This window comes from Podarcis vaucheri (assembly GCF_965113315.1).
Source record: "Podarcis vaucheri genome assembly, chromosome: 6".
Classification (NCBI taxonomy): domain Eukaryota; kingdom Metazoa; phylum Chordata; class Lepidosauria; order Squamata; family Lacertidae; genus Podarcis; species Podarcis vaucheri.
The window spans coordinates 33,376,075-33,402,345 of NC_138764.1; the positions used below are offsets into that span (position 1 = coordinate 33,376,075).

The 26,271-nt window shown below is 44.7% G+C and overlaps 1 protein-coding gene and 2 long non-coding RNA genes across 13 annotated transcripts in view; 1 reads left to right on the forward strand and 2 right to left on the reverse strand.

Moving 5' to 3' along the window:
• The window catches only part of BRDT (bromodomain testis associated), a 65,725-nt gene extending 60,861 nt beyond the window's left edge, over positions 1–4,864 (reverse strand). For 5 of the 8 annotated variants that reach the window (XM_082227784.1, XM_082227786.1, XM_082227785.1 and 2 more), the window contains exon 1: positions 4,775–4,864. In XM_082227784.1, coding sequence (XP_082083910.1) covers positions 4,775–4,821 — 47 coding nt within the window. In that variant the 5' untranslated portion in view covers positions 4,822–4,864. The remainder of the gene's footprint in view (positions 1–4,774) is intronic. The other 3 variants (XM_082227789.1, XM_082227790.1, XM_082227792.1) reach the window with 3 other exon arrangements.
• Positions 4,865–4,885: 21 nt separating this feature from the next.
• On the forward strand, positions 4,886–6,774 carry LOC309535189. The gene is made up of 2 exons (XR_014221089.1): positions 4,886–5,036; positions 6,624–6,774. It is a non-coding gene; the product is annotated as an uncharacterized lncRNA (long non-coding RNA).
• A 10,266-nt stretch (positions 6,775–17,040) lies between these two features.
• The window catches only part of LOC309535187, a 130,697-nt gene continuing 121,466 nt past the window's right edge, over positions 17,041–26,271 (reverse strand). For 2 of the 4 annotated variants that reach the window (XR_014221083.1, XR_014221084.1), the window contains exons 3-4: positions 25,347–25,416; positions 17,041–17,240 (exon numbers count right to left, since the gene is read on the reverse strand). This is a non-coding gene — a long non-coding RNA (uncharacterized lncRNA). Of the gene's footprint in view, positions 17,241–25,346; positions 26,216–26,271 lie in introns of those variants that run through there. The other 2 variants (XR_014221085.1, XR_014221082.1) reach the window with 2 other exon arrangements.

Below are 26,271 nucleotides of genomic sequence, written 5' to 3' on the forward strand. Positions count from 1 at the left end.
CCTGACTGTGATTTCTTGGGTACTGTATTCTGAAAATAATGATATGTCTGAGAGATGCACTTTTGCCTGCTTAAATCCTTTCACTGGTATATCTGCAGCGCCATTATTTATAAGGTTGTATTTGCAGGGGGATAATCAAGTCAAGAGAGATTGAACAGACATGGGCTATACTAAGTACCTTACTCATTCGAAGGAAATTAATTTAGGCTGGATTCAATTTACCAAAAGTTGTTTAACTAAAGTCTTTTAAATTAATGAAATACCATATGTTACCTAAGGAGCTCACATGCTTGTTTCATTCTGAGAACGGCTGAATAGCCGAGATCACTTAAGCAACAAAAAGAATTTTGTGTTCTCGAATTTAGCCTGTAATGAAAACAAGCGAGCTGACTATGTAGGTATCACATTGATCCATTCTACTGTTGAGGTATCAAATTAACAAAACAAATATTCCTGGATAAACAGGTATGTTAATCTTTTGGCTTTGGCAAGGCAATCGATGTTAAGGAAAGTGGATATGGGTAACCGTTTTCAGAATTCAGTTTTGTTTCTTTTCTGTCGCAATTATGGTTTCAGGTAGCTGATTTATGTGCCTTTTATAGTGCTGACCATTCTCTACTGCTGTCCGCTGTGGAGCCTTTTGTTGGCCACAGTCCTAGACAATCATAGTGATTATATATAGATATGTTCTCTCTCCACCCCCCACCCCTGGTAGCTCAGAAACATCTAGAGGGCCACAAGAGCTCCACCTCTGTTGTAACTGATGGGCTTTTTAAAAAATTGAAAACCGTCTAGTTTGTTTAAGCGATAAGCAACGTTAAACTGTCAAAACATTCTTGCAAGCCTTGCCCATGCCGTGTCTGGGGTTACAGTGGTACCTCGGGGTACATACACTTCAGGTTACATACGCTTCAGGTTACAGACTCTGCTAACCCGGAAGTAGTACCTCAGGTTAAGAACTTTGCTTCAGGATGAGAACAGAAATCGTGCAGCAGCGGCAGCGGGAGGCCCCATTAGGTAAGGTGGTGCTTCAGGTTAAGAACAGTGTCAGGTTAAGAACGGACCTCCAGAACAAATTAAGTACTTAACCCGAGGTACCACTGTAATTGTCAGCACCGATTTCTAGGTAATCAAGAGACAGAGCAAGGCACCAGATCTTGGTAAGCCTGGTCAGCCAAAATCTTAAGATCATGCATCCTTTGGACCAGCTTACTTGGCCAGTACATGGCCCAGGATTGGCGGGTTGCGGGTGGTGCTGTGGGTTAAACCACCAAGCCTAGGACTTGCCAATCAGAAGGTCGGGGTCACGACAGGTGAGCTCCCATTACTCAGTCCCAGCTCCTGCCAACCTAGCAGTTTGAAAGCACATCAAAGTGCAAGTAGATAAATAGATGCCACTCCGGCGGGAAGGTAAACGGCGTTTCCGTGCGCTGCTCTGGTTCGCCAGAAGCAGCTTAGTCATGCTGGCCACATGACCCAGAAACTGTAGGCTGGCTCCCTTGGCCAGCAAAGCGAGATGAGCGCCAAAACCCCAGAGTCTGTCATGACTGGACCTAATGGTCAGGGGTCCTTTAACTCAAGAGTACATGCCGAGACTTGTTTATCCATCGGTCTTTCCTCGTTTCATTTAAGTACGGCTGAGAGTACCATATTTACTTGAGTCTAATGCGCCACCTGCGTACAGCTTCCGAGTCATGTGGCTAGCATGACTAAGCTGAACCAGAGCAGCGTACGGAAATGCCATTTACCTTCCCACCGGAGTGGCACCTATTTATCTACTTGCATCTTAAAAAGTAGAGACATCACCTTGCCAACAAAGGTCTGTATAGTAAAAGCTATAGTTTTCCCAGTAGTGATGTATGGAAGTGAGAGCTGGACCATAAAGAAGGCTGATCGCCAAAGAATTGATGCGTTTGAATTATGGTGCTGGAGGAGACTCTTGAGAGTCCCATGGACTGCAAGAAGATCAAACCTATCCATTCTTAAGGAAATCAGCCCTGAGTGTTCACTGAAAGGACAGATCGTGAAGCTGAGGCTCCAATACTTTGGCCACCTCGTGAGAAGAGAAGACTCCCTGGAAAAGACCCTGATGTTGGGAAAGATGGAGGGCACAAGGAGAAGGGGACGACAGAGGACGAGATGGTTGGATAGTGTTCTCGAAGCTACCAGCATGAGTTTGACCAAACTGTGGGAGGCAGTGGAAGACAGGAGTGCCTGGCATGCTCTGGTCCATGGGGTCACGAAGAGTCGGACACGACTAAATGACTAAACAACAATGTGCCATCGAATCTAAGTTTTCACACGCTTAGAACCAAAAAAAGTATTTGTTGGCGAATGTAAATGTGCCATCGAATCTAAGGCATGCCTTAATTTTCGTAACATAATTTGGTGAGCATTAGATAAATACAATACTTTGATGCCACTAAAAGGTTACTGAAGAAGACTGAAGCAGAGAACGTGCCTTTCATTTCATCTGTTTGTATGTGTGATCTATCTATCGATCGATATCTATCTATAAAATATGATGCCTAATTCTTGCACACACAGACATAAAACACATGGCAATTTCTTAGCTAAAGGATTGCCTTGTGCTGAATTGGGTTATTGGTCCATTTAGCTGAGTGTCTCACGGTGGCTCTCCCAGGGCTTTGGGAAGGAGTCTTTTCCCCCAGACCTTCCTAGAGTTGCTGGAATTCAAACCAGTGACCTTTAGTCAGGGGTCAGCAAGCTTTTTCAGCAGGGGGCCGGTCCACTGTCCCTCAGACCTTGTGGGGGGCCGGACTATATTTTGAAAAGAAAAAAAATGAATGAATCCCTATGCCCCACAAATACAGTGGTACCTCGGGTTACAGACGCTTCAGATTACAGACACCCCTAACCCAGAAATAGTACCGCGCGTTAAGTACTTTGCTTCAGGATGAGAACAGAAATCACGCGGCGGTGCAGCAGCAGCAGGAGGCCCCATTAGCTAAAGTGGTACCTCAGGTTAAGAACAGTTTCAGGTTAAGAACGGACCTCCAGAATGAATTAAGTTCTTAACCCGAGGTACCACTGTAACCCAGAGATGCATTTTAAATAAAAGCACACATTCTACTCATGTAAAAACATGCAGATTCCCGGACTATTCGTGGGCCAGATTTAGAAGGCGATTGGGCTGGATCCAGCCCCCGGGCCTTCATTTGCCTACTCATGCCTTTAGTGTACAAAACATGGCCTCTAGCAATCAGCTGTGGCCCTTCCATGGCAATATTATTGGGGCGCATCTCTAGAACAGTGTTCAAAACTGCCATTGTTCTAGGCGCATTTCGTGACAGGGAATTTCATCAGAGCGAGCAATTTCTGAGCTCTGGACGCAGTACTGCGCCTAAGATTTCAGATTGAAACTGCAGAGGGAAGGAAAGGAGGACCTTTTTCTGCCTCCCCACTTCCAGCTACTCTCTGAAGACTGGAGAAGAGGCCCCCTTAAGAATATTGGGAGGGGTGGGCAGTGGAAGGACTAGACCATATTTAAAATGAACATAATATTTTAGCTGCAGTTCATTCATTTTCAGCTTTGTATTCGTGTTATAAAAAAGCCTGCCTAGGCATTCCATTGTGGTGCTCCTAACCAAGGTTTAAGGTGCCATTTAGCTCCTAGCTTTTGTATCTCAGTTTCTAGCACTGCTGTAGCCCAGGAACTAGGCTGAAAATGTTTGTGGGGAGGGGGGAAATCATGCCGAGCTAGCTCTTCTTCTGCTTTCGAGGGGAGCTGCTGGGTGGAAAGATCCCAGGGACCCTGTCTATGCCTCCTGAGCTCTCTCTTGACATGGCAGTGCTCAGAGACTTCTTGGCCCTATTAGCACGAGGTGATAGGAATCTGATTCCCCTCCTCCAGATAAAGCAATAGGCTGGGGCTCCAAAATGTTTAGCAGGAAGGGGGAGGATGAGATCATGCTCTGAACTCAGTCCTTCACCCTGAGTCTCCATTTGTTTCATTTATTTTGTATCACACCATAACTGTGGATACGGCTGACTGCTGCTGCTGTTGTAATAATGCTGTAATGAAGGATAAGTATATATCTTTTGGACTTGCTTGCCCTTGTTCTGTTCTGCATCTTATTTTGTCTGATCTGCAGTTTGAACAGATAAGAATGAATGAATGACCCAATCCTTGTTTCTCCATGCCCTTTGGTTGGCATGCCCTTCTGGTCTGGTCTGTTCGCCTGCCTCTACCAGCCCTTGCCTGGTTACTTTAGATTATTGAAATATTGTCACTTGTACAACTTGTGTACAGTGAGATTACACAAGCACCCCCCACTCACCTCTCTTAATCTTAATTCCCCTCGTTTACTGACGCACACCCACCAAACCCAAAAGTCACTTGTTATCTTTTCATTCAGCAGCCTAACAGCCCATGGATAGAAGCTGTTCTTTACCCTGTTGGTGGGACTAATCAGGCTTCTATATCTTCTGCCTGAGGGCAGGAGATCAAGAAAGTGCCGGCCAGGGTGTGAATCATCCCTGAGAATTTATAGATAATAGATCCTGCTATTCCTGCAAGGCTAGCACCGTCCCCCAAAAACCTGCAACAGTGCTAAACTGTTCAAACTATTCTTGTGGGAAATTCAGAACAGTCTTGATCCCTGCTTGTTGTGTGTCCCATGTTCTGTGATCTATGTACCCTGTTCTCAGTGTCTGCACTAGTGAAGATCTATGCTAGCCGCAAAGGAATGGTTCAACTATCTTAAGTACTACTCATTGCTATTATTCTTGCTTTTGAGGGCTCTGTGCTTACCTTAGACTTCCTCCGTCATCCTTTGGAGTTTGTGTCTGTGGGAGCATTGAGATCACAAGAAGAAAGGGCAATGTTGTGGGATTGAATTGTGATGTCACCGGCCCTAGGGTTGTGACCCAGACCATAGGTGGCTCTAGGGGTGACCCTTGTGATGCCACCTTCAAGACTGGGCCACCTGTCCCATGCTCCTGAAGTTGCCAGGAAAAGGCAGGAGAGCAGAACTCTCTGTTGACCTTTCTTGGGGTGCTAGGAAGGACAACAAGTGACTAGACGAGTGACTAGATCTTAAGTTGTTCATTGGCAGCTGCAAGCTCTTGGGTGAGATGCCTGAACTGGTCCACCGAGATTGCTCACTGTCAGATGGATTTTCACTAGAAAAGACAAATTGTAGGGTGCTCAGAAACACCACTCATCCATGCAAGAGTCCTGCCCCTTTATACTCCTTGCAGCTGAAGAACCTCTCATCAGGTTTTGGGTGTGGGACCTGTGGCTCTCCAGATTTTGTTGGATTCCATCTTCCATTACCCCCAACCAACATGCCCAATGGTCCGCTGTGGCTTGTAGTCCAAGAGCAGCCACAGGTTCTCTGTCGCTGAATTAATCTCTGCTTGAGTACAGTGGTACCTCGGATTACAGACGCTTCAGGTTACAGACGCTTCAGGTTACAGACTCCGCTAACCCAGAAATAGTACCTCGGGTTAAGAACTTTGCTTCAGGATGAGAACAGAAATTGTGCAGCAGCGGCGTAGAACAGTTTCGGGTTAAGAACGGACCTCCAGAATGAATTAAGTTCTTAACCCGAGGTACCACTGTATATAAAACCCCAGGTTGCATACACAGCATATGTTTAAAGCACACCCTGCCCCGCTGGAACAATCCTGGAAAATGTAGTCTTCCCCTCACAGTGCTACAGTTCCCAGCATCCTCAGGATGAGAGGGAGGGAATGTGCTTTAAACGTCTGTTGTGTGCACCAAAATTTCAAGACAGATCACTTGGTATTGTGTACACTGACCAGCCAAAGTTTCTGGGAGGATTCTTTCCCAGTTTTTCTAGAGACCCTATGGATTTACCTGTCCTCACACCTAATGACATATTTGGCATCAGGTGTAGGGCAGGTGGTGTGGCTTTGCTGAAACGGCCTTTCAGGCCCAATGGGGAGACCTGTTGGGCTGAATTAGACCCCTGGGATGGAGGTACCCCACCAAGTGTTCTATAAAGTGGGCCTTCACAGGATCAGATTCTGCTATCCTAAGGCATTCATCCAGGTCCTGCAGTTTTCCCATCTGACCAAGCGCCAGGCTGTTCTGCTGATTGATTCTAGTTACAGTGATACCTCGGGTTACAGATGCTTCAGGTTACGGACGCTTCAGGTTACAGACTCCGCTAACCCAGAAATAGTACCTTAGGTTAAGAACTTTGCTTCAGGGTGAGAACAGAAATCGCGCTGCGGCGGCGCGGCAGCAGCAGGAGGCCCCATTAGCTAAAGTGGTCTTCAGGTTAGGAACAGTTTCAGGTTAAGAATGGACCTCCGGAACGAACTAAGTGCATAACTAGACGTACCACTGTATATAAGAGCCACGTTGGATAAGATAAAAGAACTCCACCTTGTTTATTTTGTCCCCGCATGGTGGCCAACCAGTTCTTTCTGGCAGCTTTAGACTGATTCCCCACTTTCCTCAGATCTTGCCCAACACCCTAAAGCTTGTCCATCCAACTGGAACAGAAGGATGAAGTGTTGTCCTGTGCACCACAAATTTCAGATTCCTGTGAGCAGAAAGGGTAATTGATCTTACTGCCCTCCCACCCACAACTTGGTATCTGTGTCTGCTTCCTCCCCTCGTGCCCCAGGTTGCCTTCCAATGGGTCCTGCTGTCCTGTTATGTATGAACATGAGAAGAACTTGGCTGGATCAGGCCCCTTAAGGCCCATCAAGTCCAGAATCTCACAGTGACCAACATGATACCGGTGGAAAGCCCAGTAAACCTGTTTCCAAACTCCAGTTTCCTTTGCTCGTTACCTTTCTGATTTTTGAACTAATTATTGGCTAGATTTGTCCGAGAAGGGACCCGGTTAGAAGCCAATTTGGGGAATGAAATACACCAAAGTCAAATGGCCTCGGTTCGCTCACCAGATAAACATTTCTTTTTTCGAGCAAAGGGATCGCTGTGTTTTAAAACGATGGAAAGAGAGGTTCTGTCCTGGCAAACACACAATAGTGCCGTTTCAGCAACAACAAAAGCACACAAACACTTCCTGCAAACGTCTCTCCCAGATGAGATCATCTGAAATACGCATCTTGATTTTGTTGATACCCAATGAGTCACGCAGTGATTTAATGTTATAAAATGATGTCACTGGGATTTAATTAACTGCAGTCATTTTCACATGTTCATGCGGGTACAAGGCAGCTCCCCAGAGAAGAACAATCAGGGATACTTTGGCTGACCAATCGCAGCCTTCCACCAATTCATTTGCATGGAATCCACAATATATGTGAGTACACTCAAATTGTGTTTCAGGTTGGATTAATGGTCAGAAACATGGTTCTCAGTTTCTCCTTGCCCTTCCTGGCCTCAGTTCCCTTCTGGTCCTGCCCATCCTGCAGAACCATCTCTCAGTGGTAGGGTACATCTGCTGTATGTAGAAAAGTTGAATCCCTGGCATTTCCAATTAAAAGGGTTCAATAGCAAGTGATGGTGGCTGTAACTCTGATTCCCCTTCTTCCATGTATTTGCTCGTACTCCAAATGAGCCTATGAAAAGTGGATATATTTTATGCCAGCCGCCCTCAACCCAGTGTCCTCCGGAGGTTGTTGGAACTCCCATTAGTCCCAGCCATCATGGCTAATAGCCAGGGATGATGAGAGTTGTAGTCCATCTGGAAGACACCAAGAGCACACACACACCTCCGACATTCATTATGATTTGTGCTCTTTGGTGCTTTAAATATAAACTTGAAATACTGTTTGTGCCGGCAAAGGTTTTTTGTTGGGCACACCCCTTCACTTCCAATAAGCGCGTATCTCATAATTTCCTGCTGAAATCCCATAACGTTTCACAGCACAAATGTTCTGATTTATTTTTTGTCCCATTTTTGTTGTCCTCGAGACTCTTCCAGACAGCAATCATGTGTCGGAATTGCAGAAGCACTGCAGAACAAACTAAAGCTGAGTAAATCCACTGTTACTGTGTAAAAAAAAAATGTTACAGAGTAGACCCACAATAAAGACTAGACTGGAGGGGTCCAAGGTAAAGTTACCAGATTTTTTTCAATGAATCCAGGGACACTTTTCAACTTCAATTGATTTTGTATGGGGACTGATTTGTAAATCCGGGGACTGTCCCCTGGAAACGGGGACGTCTGGTAACCTTAGTCCAAGGTTGAAGAAGGCTGTTTTACACTAATGGCATCCTTTTCAACACTAGCTCCAGTCTGGTGGAACGCTCTGTCTCATGAGACTAGGGCCCTGCAGGAACTGATTTCTTTCCGCATGGCCTGTAAGACAGAGTTGTTCCGCCTGGCCTTTGGATTGGAATCAATTTGATCCCCTTCCCCTCTTTCCTCTTTCCTCTTTCCTTTCTCCTTCTGTGATGGAACTCCTATTTCGGGACATCCCTGGCTTTTTTCTGGCCCATGTAGGACCAGTCTGGTTAGTTGGCCTTGGTGAAGATTTGACGTTTTCATCCCCCAAAAGTTTTTGATTTGAGTTTCTACTGAAATGAGGCTGCATTTTAATGTTGTATTTTAATCTTGCTTTTAAGTTGTATTTTAATCAATTGCTTTTATACCTGAGCCCGGTCTTGGCTGGGGAGGGTGGGGTGTAAATAAAATTTGTTGTTGTTGTTGTTGTTGTTAGCATTTATGGACGTACAACAGCCTATGTAATTTTCCTATATAGATAGGCAAAGTGAGGGAAGAATATGACTCATGTGTAATACATAAAGGATTTCAAAACTTCCACTGCCTCAGTAGAGACCTCTCCTATACCACCTGTACCAAGCTGTCTAAAGCTCAGGATTGTGGGAAGGAAAGCTGATCCTTATTTGCAGAAATTGGTTCTGATAAATTGCATGCTGGCTAAGAGAGTAATCCTTAGTCAGGGGAAATCTGATCTTTCTCCAATCCATCAACAATGGATTAAATAAACGACAACCACTGCATTTGTGAAACACAGCTACGTTTCAGGAGAGCTAATAACTGCTGAATACATGTGCACTTTTGTGGAGCATATGGATTTCTTTGTTTTCAGAGAGTCAATTTTTTTACCCGTTGCTGGTGTTCAGTAAGAGGAATCGAACCGTAGGCCAAAATAAAAATAAATGAGCTCTCATAATGGGAATTCCTGGTTAATACGATGCCGAGCAAGTTCACAACTAGCTGAAATGGCCCGTACTCCTATTTGTATAGCATTTTTATAATTTGATTTCTTTTTACAATTGAGGAAGCTGGTTGCACAGGGGATCAGACCTTTGGTCATCTAGTTCAGTATTATCTACACCAGTATTCTTCAGCCTTGGATTCTCAGATGTTGGTGAACTAAAAAGCTCTTCATCACTGACTGTCTGGAAATGATGGGAGTTGGAAATCTAACAGCATATGGGGATCTGAGGCTGAACAACATTGATATGCTGGCAGTAGGTCTCCATGATTTTAGACATGGGTCTTCTCCAGCCTTACCTGGATTGAACAGGGGAGTTTTGCATGCAGTGCCTTTGAGCTATGGCCCAAGGCTCCCATCTTCCTCCCTTTTATTTAGAAGCTGCCATTGCAATGGAGAATTGTTATGATACGTACAAGGAGAGTTCTCACCTCTGATTGTTGCTGCACTAGACCATTACCATATCTTTACTGCAGATGGATCTCAAGTCCTCTTTGAGTTAGGGACTTCCCCGGCATGTGAAGACAGGCTCTGGCGGATTGAGTGGATGAGACCCATAGTGGGCCCAGTGGTCAAGAATTGGTCTGCATGTGCTGTAGAGGGAAGCGAGGCTCATTAACCTGGGAAGGTAGCCGATCTCAGAGGAGGGAAACTCTGGTCCTAACCTCCACTGTTTGTGGGATGTCTTGGGGAGAAGAAAGGGCTAAGGAATAAAAGCTGCACAGATCTGGAATGGAGTCCCTGAGATGGTTGGATGACGCCTTGTATGCCTCCTTCCTGCAACACCTGTAGCCAAGCTGGTGCCAAACATATTGCTCTGCTTTCCTTTGGACCACAACAGTGAGGCTGTCGTCTGGGCAGCCCAGGACCTCCAAAACCACTGCCCAGGTAGGATCCTAATTGCTAACAAAAAAGGAATTGCCAGCAAAAAAGGAATGGCAAGACAAACTGTTAGAGTATATTGAACTGGCTAGATTAACAGAGGCAATTGGAGATCACACTAGACGAGAGTTTCAAAAAGCATAGGGAAAATGCAGAGTATACTTCACAAAACAGTGCCCTAAATTACATACCTGGACTTGTTTTGATTAATGTCTGCAGGAGACTTTGTGGATATTTAAGTTATAATTAGAAAAATCTTAATAATTATTCATAAAGGAAACAGCTTCTAAGAAGTAAATAAGGAGGCCAGATACAGGATAAAGGAAGTCTTTTATTTGGTTGTTTGTATTGTTGTATGTTATGCTTATTTTATGTTATGTTCTTGTTTAATGAGGGTGGATTTCTGTATTGGGGGAGTGGGAGGTTTATGTTATGTTGTAAATAAAATTTCCAATAAAAATTAAAAATTAAAAAAACAAAAACAAACGCACTGCCCAGGCTTGCACCCCAGGGAGATCACTTAGGTGCTGCTAAAACAGTGGTTTGCCTTCACCCCTGGAGGTGCACTCCATTGTCTCTCAAGTCAGATGGGTGCCAACAACTACAGAGTTATCTGAGTAAATCCAATGGAACTTCTCCTGAGCAAGTTTTTATTCTGAAATGAAACTGTTGTTTCTTATCAAGAATCTGCACGCAGGTTTGCTTGATTCCATGATCTTCTCATAGAAGGAAAGCATCCCTGTGCACACTTGCCTGGGAGTGAGTCCCATGAAATCCATAGGGCTTTTGTGTGTGTGAGCCTACTAGTTTTTCTCTGAAACAGATTGAACATTTTGAACTAGATTTTCCTGTGCTAAAGCAGGGACATTTCACCACCTGTCTCTTGCTCTGGTCCTTACTCAAAAATGTGCCTGCAGTAGTCCCATTGAATAGGAATGGTCACATACACCGTGTGCCCAGGTACCTTATTAACGTGGAATATTTGATGAGGACACTTGTGAAAGAAAGAAAGAAAGAAAGAAAGAAAGAAAGAAAGAAAGAAAGAAAGAAAGGCTCAGAAGTATCCAGCTTCTTGAAAGCTGGCCCAGTTTCCCAATGGAACCAGATTCAATGCCAAAAATTGGACAAAATGTATTTTTAACGCACACTTCTATTTTCCACTGCGAGGATTTGTGTTATGCTTTGTTGCAAAGTGGGCTCCTTCGTTAAGCAGCTTTAAAAGAGATCCTGTCATCCTGATCAATTAAAGAGAGCACACTCTGACCTGTAGTTTTAGTTGCCAAATGCTGATATCTACATACTGTCCGTGTCACTCATCTTTTGTGTGTGTGTGTGCTTCAGATCTCTCTCAATGTGCGGTTGTGTGCCTGTATACCCCAGTGAGCACGCAGTACGGAAAGTCAAGTTTACAACTTACACAGATGTTCACCACATGTGTAGCTCCATATGGAAAAAGAAGCATGAGCTCAGAACGCTCTCCCTCTTTTCTGCCTCCTTAAGAAACTTATATGGTTCCAGCTTTTTTTAAAAAAATCCAAAACAAAACACCTACGTATCAGCACATTTAATATAATACTAGCGTTTGGAACCTAAAACTTTGGTTTTGGACAGTAATAGTTTAAAACTAGAAGTGGAACATAGATACTCTTAATAAAATAGCTCGATGTGTGTTTCTGGAACTGCTGAAGGTGAAACAAATACACAGAAGTGTAACAGGGCTTCAGTTATTTTCTTCTTATTTTTTTTAAAAGGCTCTGAAGTATTATATGACTTCCTTGTGAAGACAACATGCCTTTAAATCAGGGGTGAGGGGACCTGTGACTCTCCAGTTGTTGCCATCTAGGCCTGGTGGGAATTGGAGCGCAAAGGACTCCCATCTCACATTTAAATGTAGACTTGCCCCAATCACATACAAAACAGGGGAGTGGCAGGTAGGGAAACTAGCTCCTTAGAGCAAAAAGACCCCAAGAGCCAAAGGAGTTGAACCCTCTCTGTACCCATGTGCTACTCACCTTCCCATAGCTCTCTGGTGTGGAGTCTTTGTCAGCACGAAGTTACATTACTTCCTTCCAGGGGCCAGATTCTAGTGGCGGGCAGGTCCAAAGGCACAAGTGCAACGATGGTAGATTTCAGCTTTGTCCTGTAGGCTACACTTCAACACCCCTCCCTGCCCTCTGCTCAGGCAATTGAGAGGCATTATTAGAATTCAAGGATGCATTCAAGCCAGGGGGAGACATTCAAGGAGGGCGTGGAACAGGGGTGTGGCTTGAAAGAATCCCAAGGGCCAATCAGAGGTTGCATCCTGCCATAGCCTTTTTCTCCTAGCTAACCTCACTTCCTGTCTTGGCACCCTGCCGGAAGGTAAACCATGGACAGGAGAGGTGTTTGACGTGCTCCCTGCCTGAAACATTCCTTTTCCTCAAACATTTGATCCTTTTGTCTCCACTTTTGTCAATGACTGGCGGGCTCCAGTTCAAATAGATGGGTCTGCCACTGTTTGCAGGTGGCTTGAACAACCTTCCCCCAGATGTTTTGGACTACATCTCCCATCTTTCCCAGGGGATCAAGGTGCTTATCCAAGAGTTTGGTTTCCTCTGAATGTGGGGCAGCAGAGACTGCAGTGTCTTTAGGATATTTGGTTTATTTACACATATACACAACCTGAGCCGGGTTCACAGCATTAATACCCCTAGAGGGTCTTGCTTCTCTCGTAGCCATAGCCTTGGATTCCAGCAAAAATCAAGCATGGCTCTGACTCCCTGGCTTCCCAGCCTGCCTTGCTTCCAGCTTCTAGCTTACACACAATCTGAGCTTTGTCTTTCTAACTACCAGTGAGCTGATGGATGGGAGCCCACCCATTTGTTATCTGGCACAGAGCCTTTGTTACCGTAATGGCTCATACTTCAAGAGGGCCAGTTCCTCACCAGGAAACTAGCCTGGCAATTCAGGAATTGAATCCATGCTGAATCCAGGAATTAGAAGGGAGCTAAAGCATACAGCCTGCCTCCCACCCCAAACTCATAACAACGCGGGACGCGGGTGGTGCTGTGGGTTAAACCACAGAGCCTAGGGCTTGCCGATCAGAAGGTTGGCGGTTCAAATCCCCGCGACAGGGTGAGCTCCCGTTTCTCGGTCCCTGCTCCTGCCAACCTAGCAGTTCGAAAGCACGTCAAAGTGCAAGTAGATAAATAGGTACTGCTCCGGCAGGAAGGTAAACGGTGTTTCCGTGTGCTGCTCTGGTTTGCCAGAAGCGGCTTAGTCATGCTGGCCACATGACCTGGAAAAACTGTCTGCCTACAAACGTCGGCTCCCTCAGCCAATAAAGTGAGATGAGCGCCGCAACTGGACCTAATGGTCAGGGGTCCCTTTACCTTTACCTTTATGGCATACAGCCTGCTTCCCACCCCAAACTCCTAAGAATATGAACACTCATCAATATATCTGGCATTTGGGGATTTAGTATGGAAGTAAAAAAAGCTGAAAGACATTCAAAAAATCTTTGGCTTTCCCCTTTCCGTGCCTAATTTCTCCTGGTGGAAAGCAGGAAGCTGAACTCCTACTTGAGGCTTTTCTCACCTTCACACCGATGATTTTGTGGTCCATTTCTTAGGGCAATCTATTTGAAGCCAGTTTATTTCTAGAATTCCCTAACCCTAAATGCCACGCAAATCAGCTCGTACAAGCACGCCGTGTACATTTCCTACCGAGCACCAAGTAAAGCACTTAGGAAGGAAAAAGTTGGAAAGGCGTCAAATCGTTTCACGGCATGTGCACGAGTTGTGCCAACCTAATAAAAATAGTTAACAGCCAACTGTGTTTCCTAGCTTTCAGTCTGCCTTCACAAACTCTGGGACGGCAAGGCTCTGTAAATAAGAATGTAAGGAAAGCATTGCTGGATCAGGCCAGAGACTCATCTAATCCAACGTCTTATTCTTAACAGGAGCCAAACACACCAATGGGAAGCCCATAAGTGGAACCTAAGTGCAAGAGGACTCACCTCGCTTGCGATTCACAATAACTGGTATTTGGAGGAGTACTGCCTCCAGCAGTAGAGACAGAGAATAGCTGTCATGGGAAGTAGCCACTGGTAGATTTATTTTCCGTGAGTTTGTCTAATCCTCTTTTAAAGCCGTTTAACATCCGGTGAGAGCGAATTCCATTGTTTATCTGTGTGCTCTGCGAAGAGGTACTTCATTTGCCTGTCCAGAATTATCCAAAACAAAATGAAGACATTGACCCTAGGAAATGTGTTGCTTGAAGTATGGAGAGCCTGCAACTTGCATGCACTTAATTCGTGCACATTCAGCTTTATGTGTGTGACAACAGAAAGAAAGAAAGAAAGAAAGAAAGAAAGAAAGAAAGAAAGAAAGAGGGAGGGAGGGAAGGAAAAGGGCAGGGTTTTGGGGAAGATGACTTGGGTTTTAAGTACAGTGGTACCTCGGGTTAAGTACTTAATTCGTTCCGGAGGTCCGTACTTAACCTGAAACTGTTCTTAACCTGAAGCACCACTTTAGCTAATGGGGCCTCCTGCTGCTGCCGCGACGCTGCTGCACGATTTCTGTTCTCATCCTGAAGCAAAGTTCTTAACCCGAGGTACTATTTGTGGGTTAGCGAAGTATGTAACCTGAAGCATATGTAACCCGAGGTACCACTTTATACGTGATTTTAGCTTTAGGCACGATCCCCAGAATGTAATCCCTGCATAACTTGCAAGCCTACTGTAGTTGATGCAGATGCCGTCCTCAAAACATATATTGCTTGTATCTGGCATTTCTCTGCTGCTACCTAGTTGTTGTTTTTTTACTAGAGCTGTTGGTCTGCCGGAGGATGTGGGTAATTTGGTTCCGAGTGGTTTTCTTTTAAAATAATATTTATGTTTGCATGGATATTTGTGATACTTGACCATGTTTGTGGGATTTGACTTCTGTAAGAAGATACTTGAGCAACACCTTCTAAACTTTTTTTTTATCTTCTAAACTTTTTTAAAATCAATTTATCATCCGCCTTAACCCATGAACTCAAAGCAGAGCACATCAGTTTTAATAAGAATGGCAGATTTATCACTACCTAAATCCCAGTCTAAGCAATAAATATAAAAGACCTGGAAATGCAAAGACGAGTGAACTGTTATAAAAATGAAGTATATTATAGATACAGAGCTAATAAAAGTGTCTAGAAAGCCCTGCTCCTTTCCACTCTCTAATATTCTCTTGTAATAACACACTCAACCGCTCACCTGCTTGCACATTCACATATGCCTATTATGAATGTATTTAAAATGTGGTTCCGCCATTCTAGATATACTGCAATAGTGGTTTCTGTCTTCCCACTCGTGATCAACATGTAAACTGAAAACCATCTCTGGGAGCAACTCTTGCAGTTGTGTGCATATATAAACACAAACACACACACCCCGCGCACCTTTTACTTATAAATAATCTAAGTTTTCAGGCCCAAATCCTGGGTAAAAATAATTGATGTACCAGAAAATAGCTATTTGGACCTTACATTTCACACACGCACCTCTCTGGGAATTGTATGTAATAGTATCCATCACAGAACTTGCCTGTTATTATTAATTATTATTGTTATTTATTAAATTTGCATGCCACTCTTCACCACAGGGCGGTTTGCAGCATAAAAATACAATACCACGAAGTTTCATTCAGTGAACCTTTACTCCGTGTAGATCAGGCATAGGCAAACTCGGCCCTCCAGATGTTTTGGGACTACAGTTCCCATAATCCCTGACCACTAGTCCTGTTAACTAGGGATGATGGGAGTTGTAGTCCCAAAACATCTGGAGGGCCGAGTTTGCCTATGCCTGGTGTAGATAGACCTGTTGAAATGAATGGGCCTCAGTTGCTTGAATACAACCCGTGATTTCATTAACAGGCCATTAAATTCATTGGGTCTACTCTGAGAAACTGTTAGTTGACTATAGGGAAAAAAATGTAAAGGTAAAGGACCCCTGGACGGTTAAGTCCAGTCAAAGGCGACTATGGGGTTGTGGCGCTCATCTTAATTTCAGGCCAAGGGAGCTGGTGTTTGTCCACAGACAGCTTTTCTGCGTCATGTGGCCAGCATGACTAAACCACTTCTGGTGCAACAGGACACTGTGACGAGTGCCACAGTGCAAGGAAACGCCATTTATCTTCTTGCCGCAGCGGTACCTATTTATCTACTTCTACTGTCGTGCTTTCAAACTGCTAGGTTGGCAGGAGCTGGGACAGAGAAACGGGAGCTCACCCTATCGCGGGGTTTCGAACCACTGACCTTCCGATCAGCAAGCCCAAGAGGCTCAGTGGTTTAGACCACAGCACCACCTTCGTCCCCAGTTGACTATAACCCATGATGACCCTACAAGCCACACTTGTCTATAGCTATTATCATTGCTTCGTGGAGGCAAGATTTTCTGCAATGTTGGTGCAGCCACTGAAAAGGTCCTGTTTCGTGTCATCATCAACCTCCACTCGTCATCTTCCATGCAGAGATACAGAAAGGGTACAATTCAAGCCGGTAAAATTATTTCTGAGTGGCAGCCGTCTACAAACTGTTTCCATGACCAGGACCTGTGTCTTTGCTCCCCACTGCAAAATCCACACTGAGGAATTGAAGGTGTGGAAAATAACAGGCCCTCCTCATGATAAAAACATCCATGACTCATTCATTATGAGAAGAGAAAGAAAGAGATTGTGTGCATCCTAAATGAGAGAAATCCTAAATATCAGAGCTAAATCTCAAGAGTTCAATGGGGCTTATACCCTGGGAAGCATTTTGGCCCAATGTTTCTCTTAAATTCCTTGTGAGCTAGTTTAACAAAAAAACACTTATTAGGAAAATACTTTACGTCTTCCGCAACTGTAATCCTATATGCTTAGGCTTTATGAGCCCTTTCCTAGCCCACTACCAAGAACAAATGAAATTTAACGTCCCCATAGACGTTGAGATATAAAATGTTCTATATAGCAATCATGAACCAAACCAAACAGCACACACAAGAAATAGTCTGACACCAGGCATTTAATAAGTAATAATATGTTACATATTGTATATTGTTGTGCGCTGTGATTCCCCGAAGCCTCTCCCAATGACGCTGAAAGCTGATATGATGCATTCTCAGCAATCTCCCCCTTTAGCGTTGATCATCAGCCTGTTAGAGAAGGAAATCATAATCCCCAGGATGATGAACTCACATAGATTCCCTGGAAAAATAAATATCCAACATAAGGCATTAATCAGCCGAGCAGAACTTTTAACCTTTGACGCATACAACTTGAGGTAGGAACAAATTGCATTAAAATTCGTTCACCAAAGGCGATACAACTCGTTCCACGGGACATTCTCACCATATCTGTTGTAGAGTTGACAGTTTCAGTTAATTATCATTTTGATAAAAACCTGTAGAAGACTGGAGCATATTAAAGTTTGGAACAAGTTGGGTGAGGCTTTCGGTGATGAGAAAGCAGGCTTGGAGCATCTTGCAAAAACCTGCTCCTCCCCTGCCAGTGCCACTTCCCAGATCTCTCTCTCTCTTTTTAGACATCAACTACGGTGTCGGGAGAATGGGGATGATTTCATTGAAAGCATTGCAAGGAAGAATGTGTGTCTGCCTGCCTGATGTTGGCTGACCCAAGACTTTTTGCTGCTTGAGGTGAAAGTCAAGACGACGACGACAACAACAACAACAACAACAACAATTTATTTATACCCCGCCCATCTGGCTGGGCTTCCCCAGCCACTCTGGGCGGCTTCCCAAAAAAATATTAAAATACTGTGCTACATCAAACATTGAAAGCTTCCCTAAACAGGGCTGCCTTCAGATGTCTTCTAAAAGTCTGGTAGTTGTTGTTCTCTTTGACATCTGGTGGGAGGGCATTCCACAGGGCGGGTGCTACTACCGAGAAGGCCCTCTGCCTGGTTCCCTGTAACTTGGCTTCTCGCAGTGAGGGAACCGCCAGAAGGCCCTCGGTGCTGGACCTCAGTGTCCAGGTAGAACGATGGGGGTGGAGACGCTCCTTCAGATATACTGGCCCGAGGCCATTTAGGGCTTTAAAGATCCGCACCAACACTTTGAATTGTGCTCGGAAACGTACTGGGAGCCAATGTAGGTCTTTCAAGACCGGTGTTATATGGTCTCGGCGGCCGCCCCAAGTCACCAGTCTAGCTGCTGCATTCTGGATTAGTTGTAGTTTCCGAGTCACCTTCAAAGGTAGCCCACGTAGAGCGCATTGCAGTAGTCCAAGCGGGAGATAACCAGAGCATGCACCACTCTGGCGAGGCAGTCCGCAGGCAGGTAGGGTCTCAGCCTGCATACCAGATGGAGCTGGTAAACAGCTGCCCTGGACACAGATGGTTCTCTCCTTCCCCATGACAGAAACCAACTGAAGTGGCAGCTGAATCTTTCCTCAAAACTGGCTACAAGACAGCATCCTTGGGGGGGGGGGGACATAGCATGGCAGTGGGGCCCCGTGCGCATTTGTTTTAGGGGGCACTCCATATTTGGCTCCTCACACCACCCTTGCCAGCCCTGTGCCACTTTGTGAGGCTGGGATCCGATCTTAATGTTTTGCCGGGCGAATACTGTAATTCAGATCATATCCCAGCCTCGCAAAGCAGGGCTGGCAGGGCAGCATGAAAAGGGATGGCACAGCCATGCGCCCTTTGATCCCAGCCTCACAAAGCCTCCTTCTCATGCCATCCTGCCAGCCCTGAGCTGCTATGCGAGGTTGCGGTGATCCAAGGGATGTGTCAGCGTGGCCACACTTGGCTTTGTTTGGGGGGGGGGTGCATTCTGGCAGCGTTGACGGCAAGGGCTGGGCTGGCATAGAAGGAAAGCTCCATTCACCCTCCCCCCCCCCACAGTGTGTGTGGCCTCCCTGGGTACTGGCAAACTACGCTACGCCACCTTAGGGTAGCTGGCCCAATCTCTCGTATTGCGTGTTCCTAAAAGATACATAGTAGGATTCAGCAAAGGAGGCTCCTAGGCCTGACAGATCATCCTGCCTCTTGGTTACCCTCCTAGAAGCCAAAGGAGTGAGGGGAAATTGTGTCTGTGGAAAAACACCATTGACAGTCTCCATCAGCAAAGGGTCGGGCATGTGGGAGTTGTAGCAGTGGCGTAGCGTGGGTTGTCAGCACCCGGGGCAAGGTAAGTAATTTGCGCCCCCTAACCCGTGGATTTTAGCAGGGGGCAGAGAGCTGCGAGTGCGAGCACGCCCCCCCAGATGTTGCGCCCGGTGCGGCTGGCCCCCCCTGCACCCCCACGCTACGCCACTGAGTTGTAGTCCAACAACGACAACAACTAATAATGATGATGGTGATGATTTTTTTGATTTAAATCCCACCCATCTTGCTGGATTTCCCCAGCCACTCTGGGTGACTTACAGCAATTATAAAAACACAACAAAGCATCAAGCGTTAAAAAACAAAATATACTATACGAGCATCAAAAATATCCAATAAATCAATAGAAACCAACAACAACAACAAACAATAATACACTAGAGGGCCACCACTTCCCCACCTCTGATTTAAAACAGAAATCTAGAAATAAAACAGAAATATATTGCCATGGTTGGGAATACAGTGGTACCTCGGGTTACATACGCTTCAGGTTACATATGCTTCAGGTTACAGACTAACCCAGAAATATTACCTCAGGTTAAGAACTTTGCTTCAGGATGAGAACAGAAATTGTGCTCCGGTGGTGCAGCAGCAGCAGCAGGAGGCCCCATTAGCTAAAGTGGTGCTTCAGGTTAAGAACAGTTTCAGGTTAAGAACGGACCTCCGGAATGAATTAAGTACTTAACCCAAGGTACCACTGTACTGCTTGGGTAAACTTATCTGCTTGCACAGTCTGCTTTTCAAGAGCTGCCTGCTAATGGGCAATTTAAAGACTCTTACTTTCTTATTTTATTTTATTTTAAATTTTGGTCTTTAGACTGCCCTCACGCTGGAGCTTGTGTGGGGTGAGGAACCTTTGCTGTACTACAACTCCCATCATCCCTGGCCATTGGCCCTGCTTGCTGGGGCTGATGGAGGTTATGTAGTTGAACAACATCTGGAGGGCCAATTGTTCCCCACACCTAACCTAGATGATGCATTCAATCAGAAAATCATCCTTGGCCAGTCCTTCAAATAGGGGACTGTACTCTGTAAAGTAGGAACCTGGTCAACTTGCTTTTTGTTTTAATCTAATTTTTGTCCTCCGTTATCATCCTGTGTGTTATCTTTTATCCTCATTCCTTTCAGTTGTTGCAAAGGTCTCAAATAGTTTACTCTACGGTAGACCCACTGAAATACTTTAATAAGCACTTAACATTTATTTCGCACCCTTCACAGAAATGTCAGCGAGCACTTCACACTTGGAAACAAACCACGTTAAAAATAGCTGAACAAAATGTCTTCATGCCGGGATATATGCTTTCGCAGTTGACATGAGTGGGACTACTTTAAGTAAAGTGGCACATATTATGCATTTAGGTATATTAATGTATGCAGCAATATATTCCGGTTTGATTTTTATTGGGGTTTTTTGTTTGATTTCTGTTGTAAACTACCTCAAGAAAAAACATACTAAAATTGAGCATTTCTGTATTATAAATACTCTGTTGAGCCAGTGTGGTCTTTGTCAATCTGGTCCTTTCCCCCCTCCCCCAGGGTTTTGAACTATAATTCCCATCATCCCCAGCCAACCTGTTTAATAGTCAGGGATGATGGGCTTTGTAGTCCAAAACATTTAGAGGGTACCATGTTGGCAAAGGTTAGGCTGCTGGCTGTTTTCGGCTTCTTCAACAGTGGAAACGTGGCAAAGTGTGCCCCTGTGGCTGTCTCTGAGTACAGTGGTACTTCGGGTTAAGTACTTAATTCGTTCCGGAAGTCCGTTCTTAACCTGAAACTGTTCTTAACCTGAAGCACCACTTTAGCTAATGGGGCCTGCTGCTGCCGCCGCGCTGCTGGAGCACAGTTTCTGTTCTGATCCTGAAGCAAAGTTCTTAACCTGAAACACTATTTCTGGACTAGCGGCGTATGTAACCTGAAGCATATGTAACCTGAAGTGTATGTAACCCAAGGTACCACTGTAGTTTAAAAAACAAAAAAAAGGTAAAGGACCCCTGGACAGTTAAGTCCAGTCAAAGGCAACTATGGTTTTGCAGCGCTCATCTTGCTTTCAGGCCGATGGAGCCAGCATTTGTCCACAACACAACAGAGAGCTGGAAAGGTTATTATTTTGTCCCTTTGCTGCTTATGCTGAAACATCTAAAGGTCAGGTCTAGATTCACACAGACATTCTAGTTTACCATGAGATACGTCACAAAAATCTGCCTTCTTCCATATAGCATACTACTCAGAGAGGCGGGTGGCGCTGTGGTCTAAACCACTGAGCCTCTTGGGCTTGCCGATCGGAAGGTTGGCGGTTCGAATCCGAATGACGGGATGAGGTCCTGTTGCTTTGTCCCAGCTTCTGCCAACCTAGCAATTCGAAAGCAAACCAGTGTGAGTAGATAAATAGATACCACTGTGGTGGGAAGGCAGACAGCATTTCCGTGCACTCTGGTTTCCGTCAGTGTCCCGTTGCACCAGAAGCAGTTTAGTCATGCTGGCCACATGACCCAGAAAGCTGTCTGTGGGCAAACGCCGGCTCGCTTGACCTGAAAGCGAGATGAGCACCGCAACCCCTTTGACTGGACTTAACCATCCAGGGGTCCTTTACCTTTTAGCTCTACTGATGAAACAGATGACTTTATATCCCTGATAATAAATAAGCTGGAGTGCTGATTTTCGATGTGATTCATGTGTGCACTCAAAAAACGACATCAGAGCCGAAGTCATTTGCATGTGGTCAGCAACTTGTCAGATTCCAAGTTCATACAGAACAAAATTATGCAAAGCTCTTTCCTTTATTTCATTGCTTTTTTCTTTCAGGATGAATTCCTCAGGGAGTTTTTCTTTCCCAGGCTGATGTTGCTCATTTGTGGAACTCATTTGCACCTTTTAAGATCAGTAGCAATGAGAATGTAAATCCATCTCTCCGGCTCTCTTCTTATTGCCCATGCCCCCCCTCCCACTGCCATCCCAATTTCTTCCAACATCGGCTCTTTGACATTTAATGAAAGGCATTATATAAAAGGAAGGAATTGTTCCGCCGTCATGCTATGAATTCCAGCGAAATAGTGGCATTCTAAAGTATTCTCAGTTAATCTCACTTATGACAGGCAGCTTTGTGTGAGAACATGTTCATTAGTTAAAGGTGAACTTGAGAAGTGCACCAGTTTCAAAATGTGCTCAGCTTCCCCAATGAGCATTTAATTTGTTTCTTGGGGAGCCTCTTCTGAGTGCATATTTCTCCTCTCAGTGATGTCACTCTCCCATGCAAATGCCATAAATCAGAACTGATCGTATGTGAAATACAATATCTATATCTATTGCATAGCCTTACTAATTTCAGACGGCAAAAGCATTTTTTTTAAAGGTGAGGAGGTCATGGGAGAGACTCATTCATGCTAAGAAAGAACTATTTCATTCCTAGAAATGAGCTTCAACTGAAAATAAGAATTGAGAATAGTACCAAACTGTACCTTTACTTGAGCAGCTGTTTATATTATAAAAACAATATCTAGCAACTGTCTCATGACTACTGAGTCTGTCAAGCAATTAGATAATTTGTAATTGACTAACCACCTGCTTTTTAACTCATTAATCATCTGCAAAATGATCATTCCAACACAAGTATTTATATATTGGCATATTTATTCACTTGCCTATACAGTATTTATATTTATATTTATATTTATATTATTTATATTTATATTTATATTTGCTGCCCAATAACATAGTTTTTATATCATAAAAACAATTGCGGCATAAGAATTTCTGGCAGAGACACACCTAAAATAAAATTCACCAGATAACTAAAACTGCTGATTTTAAGACTATAGAAGTAAGTCCCAATGGGTTGTGTCCAATAGTACAGCTCAGCTAGTGGTATGGCTTCTGTTAGTGGACCATTAAAGGAAGCAATGTCAGTGATTTCGCCTGCAACCACCCTCCCAACTCCCTAGAGCAGATTTAAGTGGGATGGGGAATCACCAAAAATTGCTTACTGCCCTGTTCCTGCAAACCATGCCATAAGCTCTCCATAAGAGAGAGGATGCCCTAGCTATGTAAGAGTTTGGTTAGGAAATAGAGCTTTTGAACTTTAATGGTTGTTTTCCATCCCCTTGCAAATAAAGATTCTGGGGCTGTCTCAGACCTGATCACTTTGGCACACACATTAAGGCTGCCGTGCTAAAGTTCACAATCCAGTTTTGATTCCCCAAACATGACTCCCCCCCTCCAAAAGGATTCCAGGAACTGTAGCTTGTTAAAGGTGCTAGGAAGGATCAACTACAGTTCCCAGGATTCTTTGAGGGGGAGGAAAATCATGTGCTATAAAAGTACATTAAATGTATGGTGTTTGCAGGACCTTAAATTTGACCCAAAAACATGTTGATGGTCCTGATATTAAGGAGGCAGGTTTTCATGGAAAACCTAAGAAGGTCCAAGAGGATTAAGTGATAATTCGATGAAGTGACTCATCCACTTTCCAATACCTTCTAGTAGGCAGTGTGGGTTGGGTGCAGGAAGGTAACTGTGTGAGAGAGGAAACTAAGAAGATTGCTGTTTGAATGAGACACATCAACAGCAACAAACTGAGTTGAGTAGAGATCTTCGGGTGCCCACTGTGTCTCCCTGGAGATCTGATGCCAGAACAGTGGACTTTAGCTGTCTGTTAGAGTCTGTAAGCCGTGTTTCCACCTAGGCTCAACCTATATATTTGGAAATAAACACAAATATCACATATTCCCAGTGAAGCCTGGACCATTAAGACAAATGGGGCATTGCCCCATCAACATCCATCTCAGCCTGCCCCCCACCTGCCTGACTTTTTTTACTTGCAACTAGTCTAGGAGACGAGGGACCCGGGTGGTGCTGTGGGTTAAACCACAGAGCCTAGGACTTGCTGATCAGAAGGTCAGCGGTTCGAATCCCCACGACGGGGTGAGCTCCCGTTGTTTGGTCCCAGCTCCTGCCCACCTAGCAGTTCACAAGCACATCAAAGTGCAAGTAGATAAATAGCTACCGCTCTGGCGGGAAGGTAAACAGCGTTTCCGTGCGCTGCTCTGGTTCGCCAGAAGCGGCTTAGTCATGCTGGCCACATGACCCAGAAGCTGTACACCGGCTCCCTCGGCCAATAAAGCGAGATGAGCGCCGCAACCCCAGAGTTGGTCACGACTGGACCTAATGGTCAGGGGTCCCTTTACCTTTACCTTAGTCTAGGGGGCAGCACTGCCTGTCACCTTCCTCCTGCTCCTTAGTCCCTTAGCTCCAGGGAAACCCAGCCAGATGGGTGGGGTAGAAATGATAAATTATTATTATTATTTATTATTTATTATTATTATTATTATTATTATTATTATTATTATTATTATCCCATGATTTCCAGACATGTGTCCACTACTTTCCCCAGGGAAAATCCACTGTTTATGGCTGAATGGAACAAACATAAAGGAAACAGTGGGTTTCCCCAGAGAAAGCATTTGAAGAAAAGAAAGATGGAGGATGAGGATAAAACTTAAATTAGTTAGCTCTATCTGTCATTGGCTCTGGCGCCACCTGCTGTTGGCCTCCTGGCCTGCTGCCCATTGCCAATTGGCACCAGCCATCACTGTGTATTCCAAGAAGCCTCCAGCAACCTGGGGCATCCCAAGTTTCGAATTAATGGAAAAACTTTGAGTTGTGACTTTACTCTCAACAAGCACTTGGATCTTTTCCAGGAATTTTGTGAGTAACAGTTAGGACACAGTAATGGAAGTGATGTCTATTTCAAGCCAGCAAACTGTGTTCCCGTCCTCTGGGTTCTGTGCCCTGATGCACAAATAAAGCTAATCCCACAAAATTCCCGAAGTGGAGCAGCCACAAACCCCAATTGAATTAAGGTAAGCACAGGTGCCCTTTATTAATTGCTCCAACCAAAAGCTATAGCAGTTTTACAACTCACAAAAGCATGGAATAAAAATATGCCTGGATCATCATTTTTGCATTTTGATCAGAAATCCTTTACAGGATTTTTCTATGGAAGAAAAAGCAATGGTATTGTCAGCAGTCTCCATTTGGGCACACACACACACAGAGGAATTAGTATTTAAATTCAAATCAGATTTCTGAGTATCATCCAATTTCCTTCAATGGGCTTACACTCTCGGATTACGGTCCTAGAGGCTAGTAAATGTTTAACGTTTAAATGTGCAGATACAGCTGCAGCTTACCCTTTTCACTTTAAGTTCTAGGGACGTTCCTCTCCCACACCTCTCTGGTCACACAGAAAGATTATGCATCCTAAAAGTAGCAAAGCAGTGATAAGGCAGAGCGGTGGCACGCTGCAACATGCAGAAAGTTCCAGCACGTTTAAAACAGAAAGTTGAGAGAGATTGGCCCCAACTTGTGCCCGACCCTCGTTCTGGCAGCATTCTTGCTTGGGCTTGTTTTATTCACAAATCACACCCTGAGCACATGCCTGCTATATGGTATTCCTTGCCACAGATTTACCTAAGAGTTTAGAAGTATGAATCTGGGATGATGCTCCCCTGCTGATTCCGCAGAACAGGAGACGCGAAATGAATGGAAAATATTGGGATATACGTAAGTGGAACCTGCATCAGTTCTGCTTAGGGTTACAGCCAGTCATGCCTTATTCCTGATAGCAGAGCCTGAGACTCTGAATCTCAGGGTCGTGCGTTCGAGTCCTGCCTTGAGCAAAAGATCCCTGTATTGCAGGGGGTTGGACTAGATGACCCTGGTGGTCCCTTCCAATGCTACGATTCTGCAATTCCATTCCATTTTCACTCCCCTGCTCAGTCACTCACTTTTCCGTGGCCACAGTGTACACTCAGTTCTCACTGTGCTTTGTGAGTTCCCCAGCCTAGTTCCCTCCCTAAACTGAAGACAATTTTGTACTCCTTCAAACCTTGGTGTTTCCCCAAGCCGGCTGACACCTTCCCTCTTGTTTGCAGGCGCTGCTGTTTTGGCTACATCAGAATCTCTTCCCCCTGAAATGATCGTTCTGTACAGATATTCCAAAACAAAGCCAAGCCAAATCGAAGCAGCCTGGTTATTCTACCACACTGTCTCTCTCAACATCAGCCATAAATGAAGTTGATCCTGATTCAGAACTAGGGTTGCCATTTTTCAAAA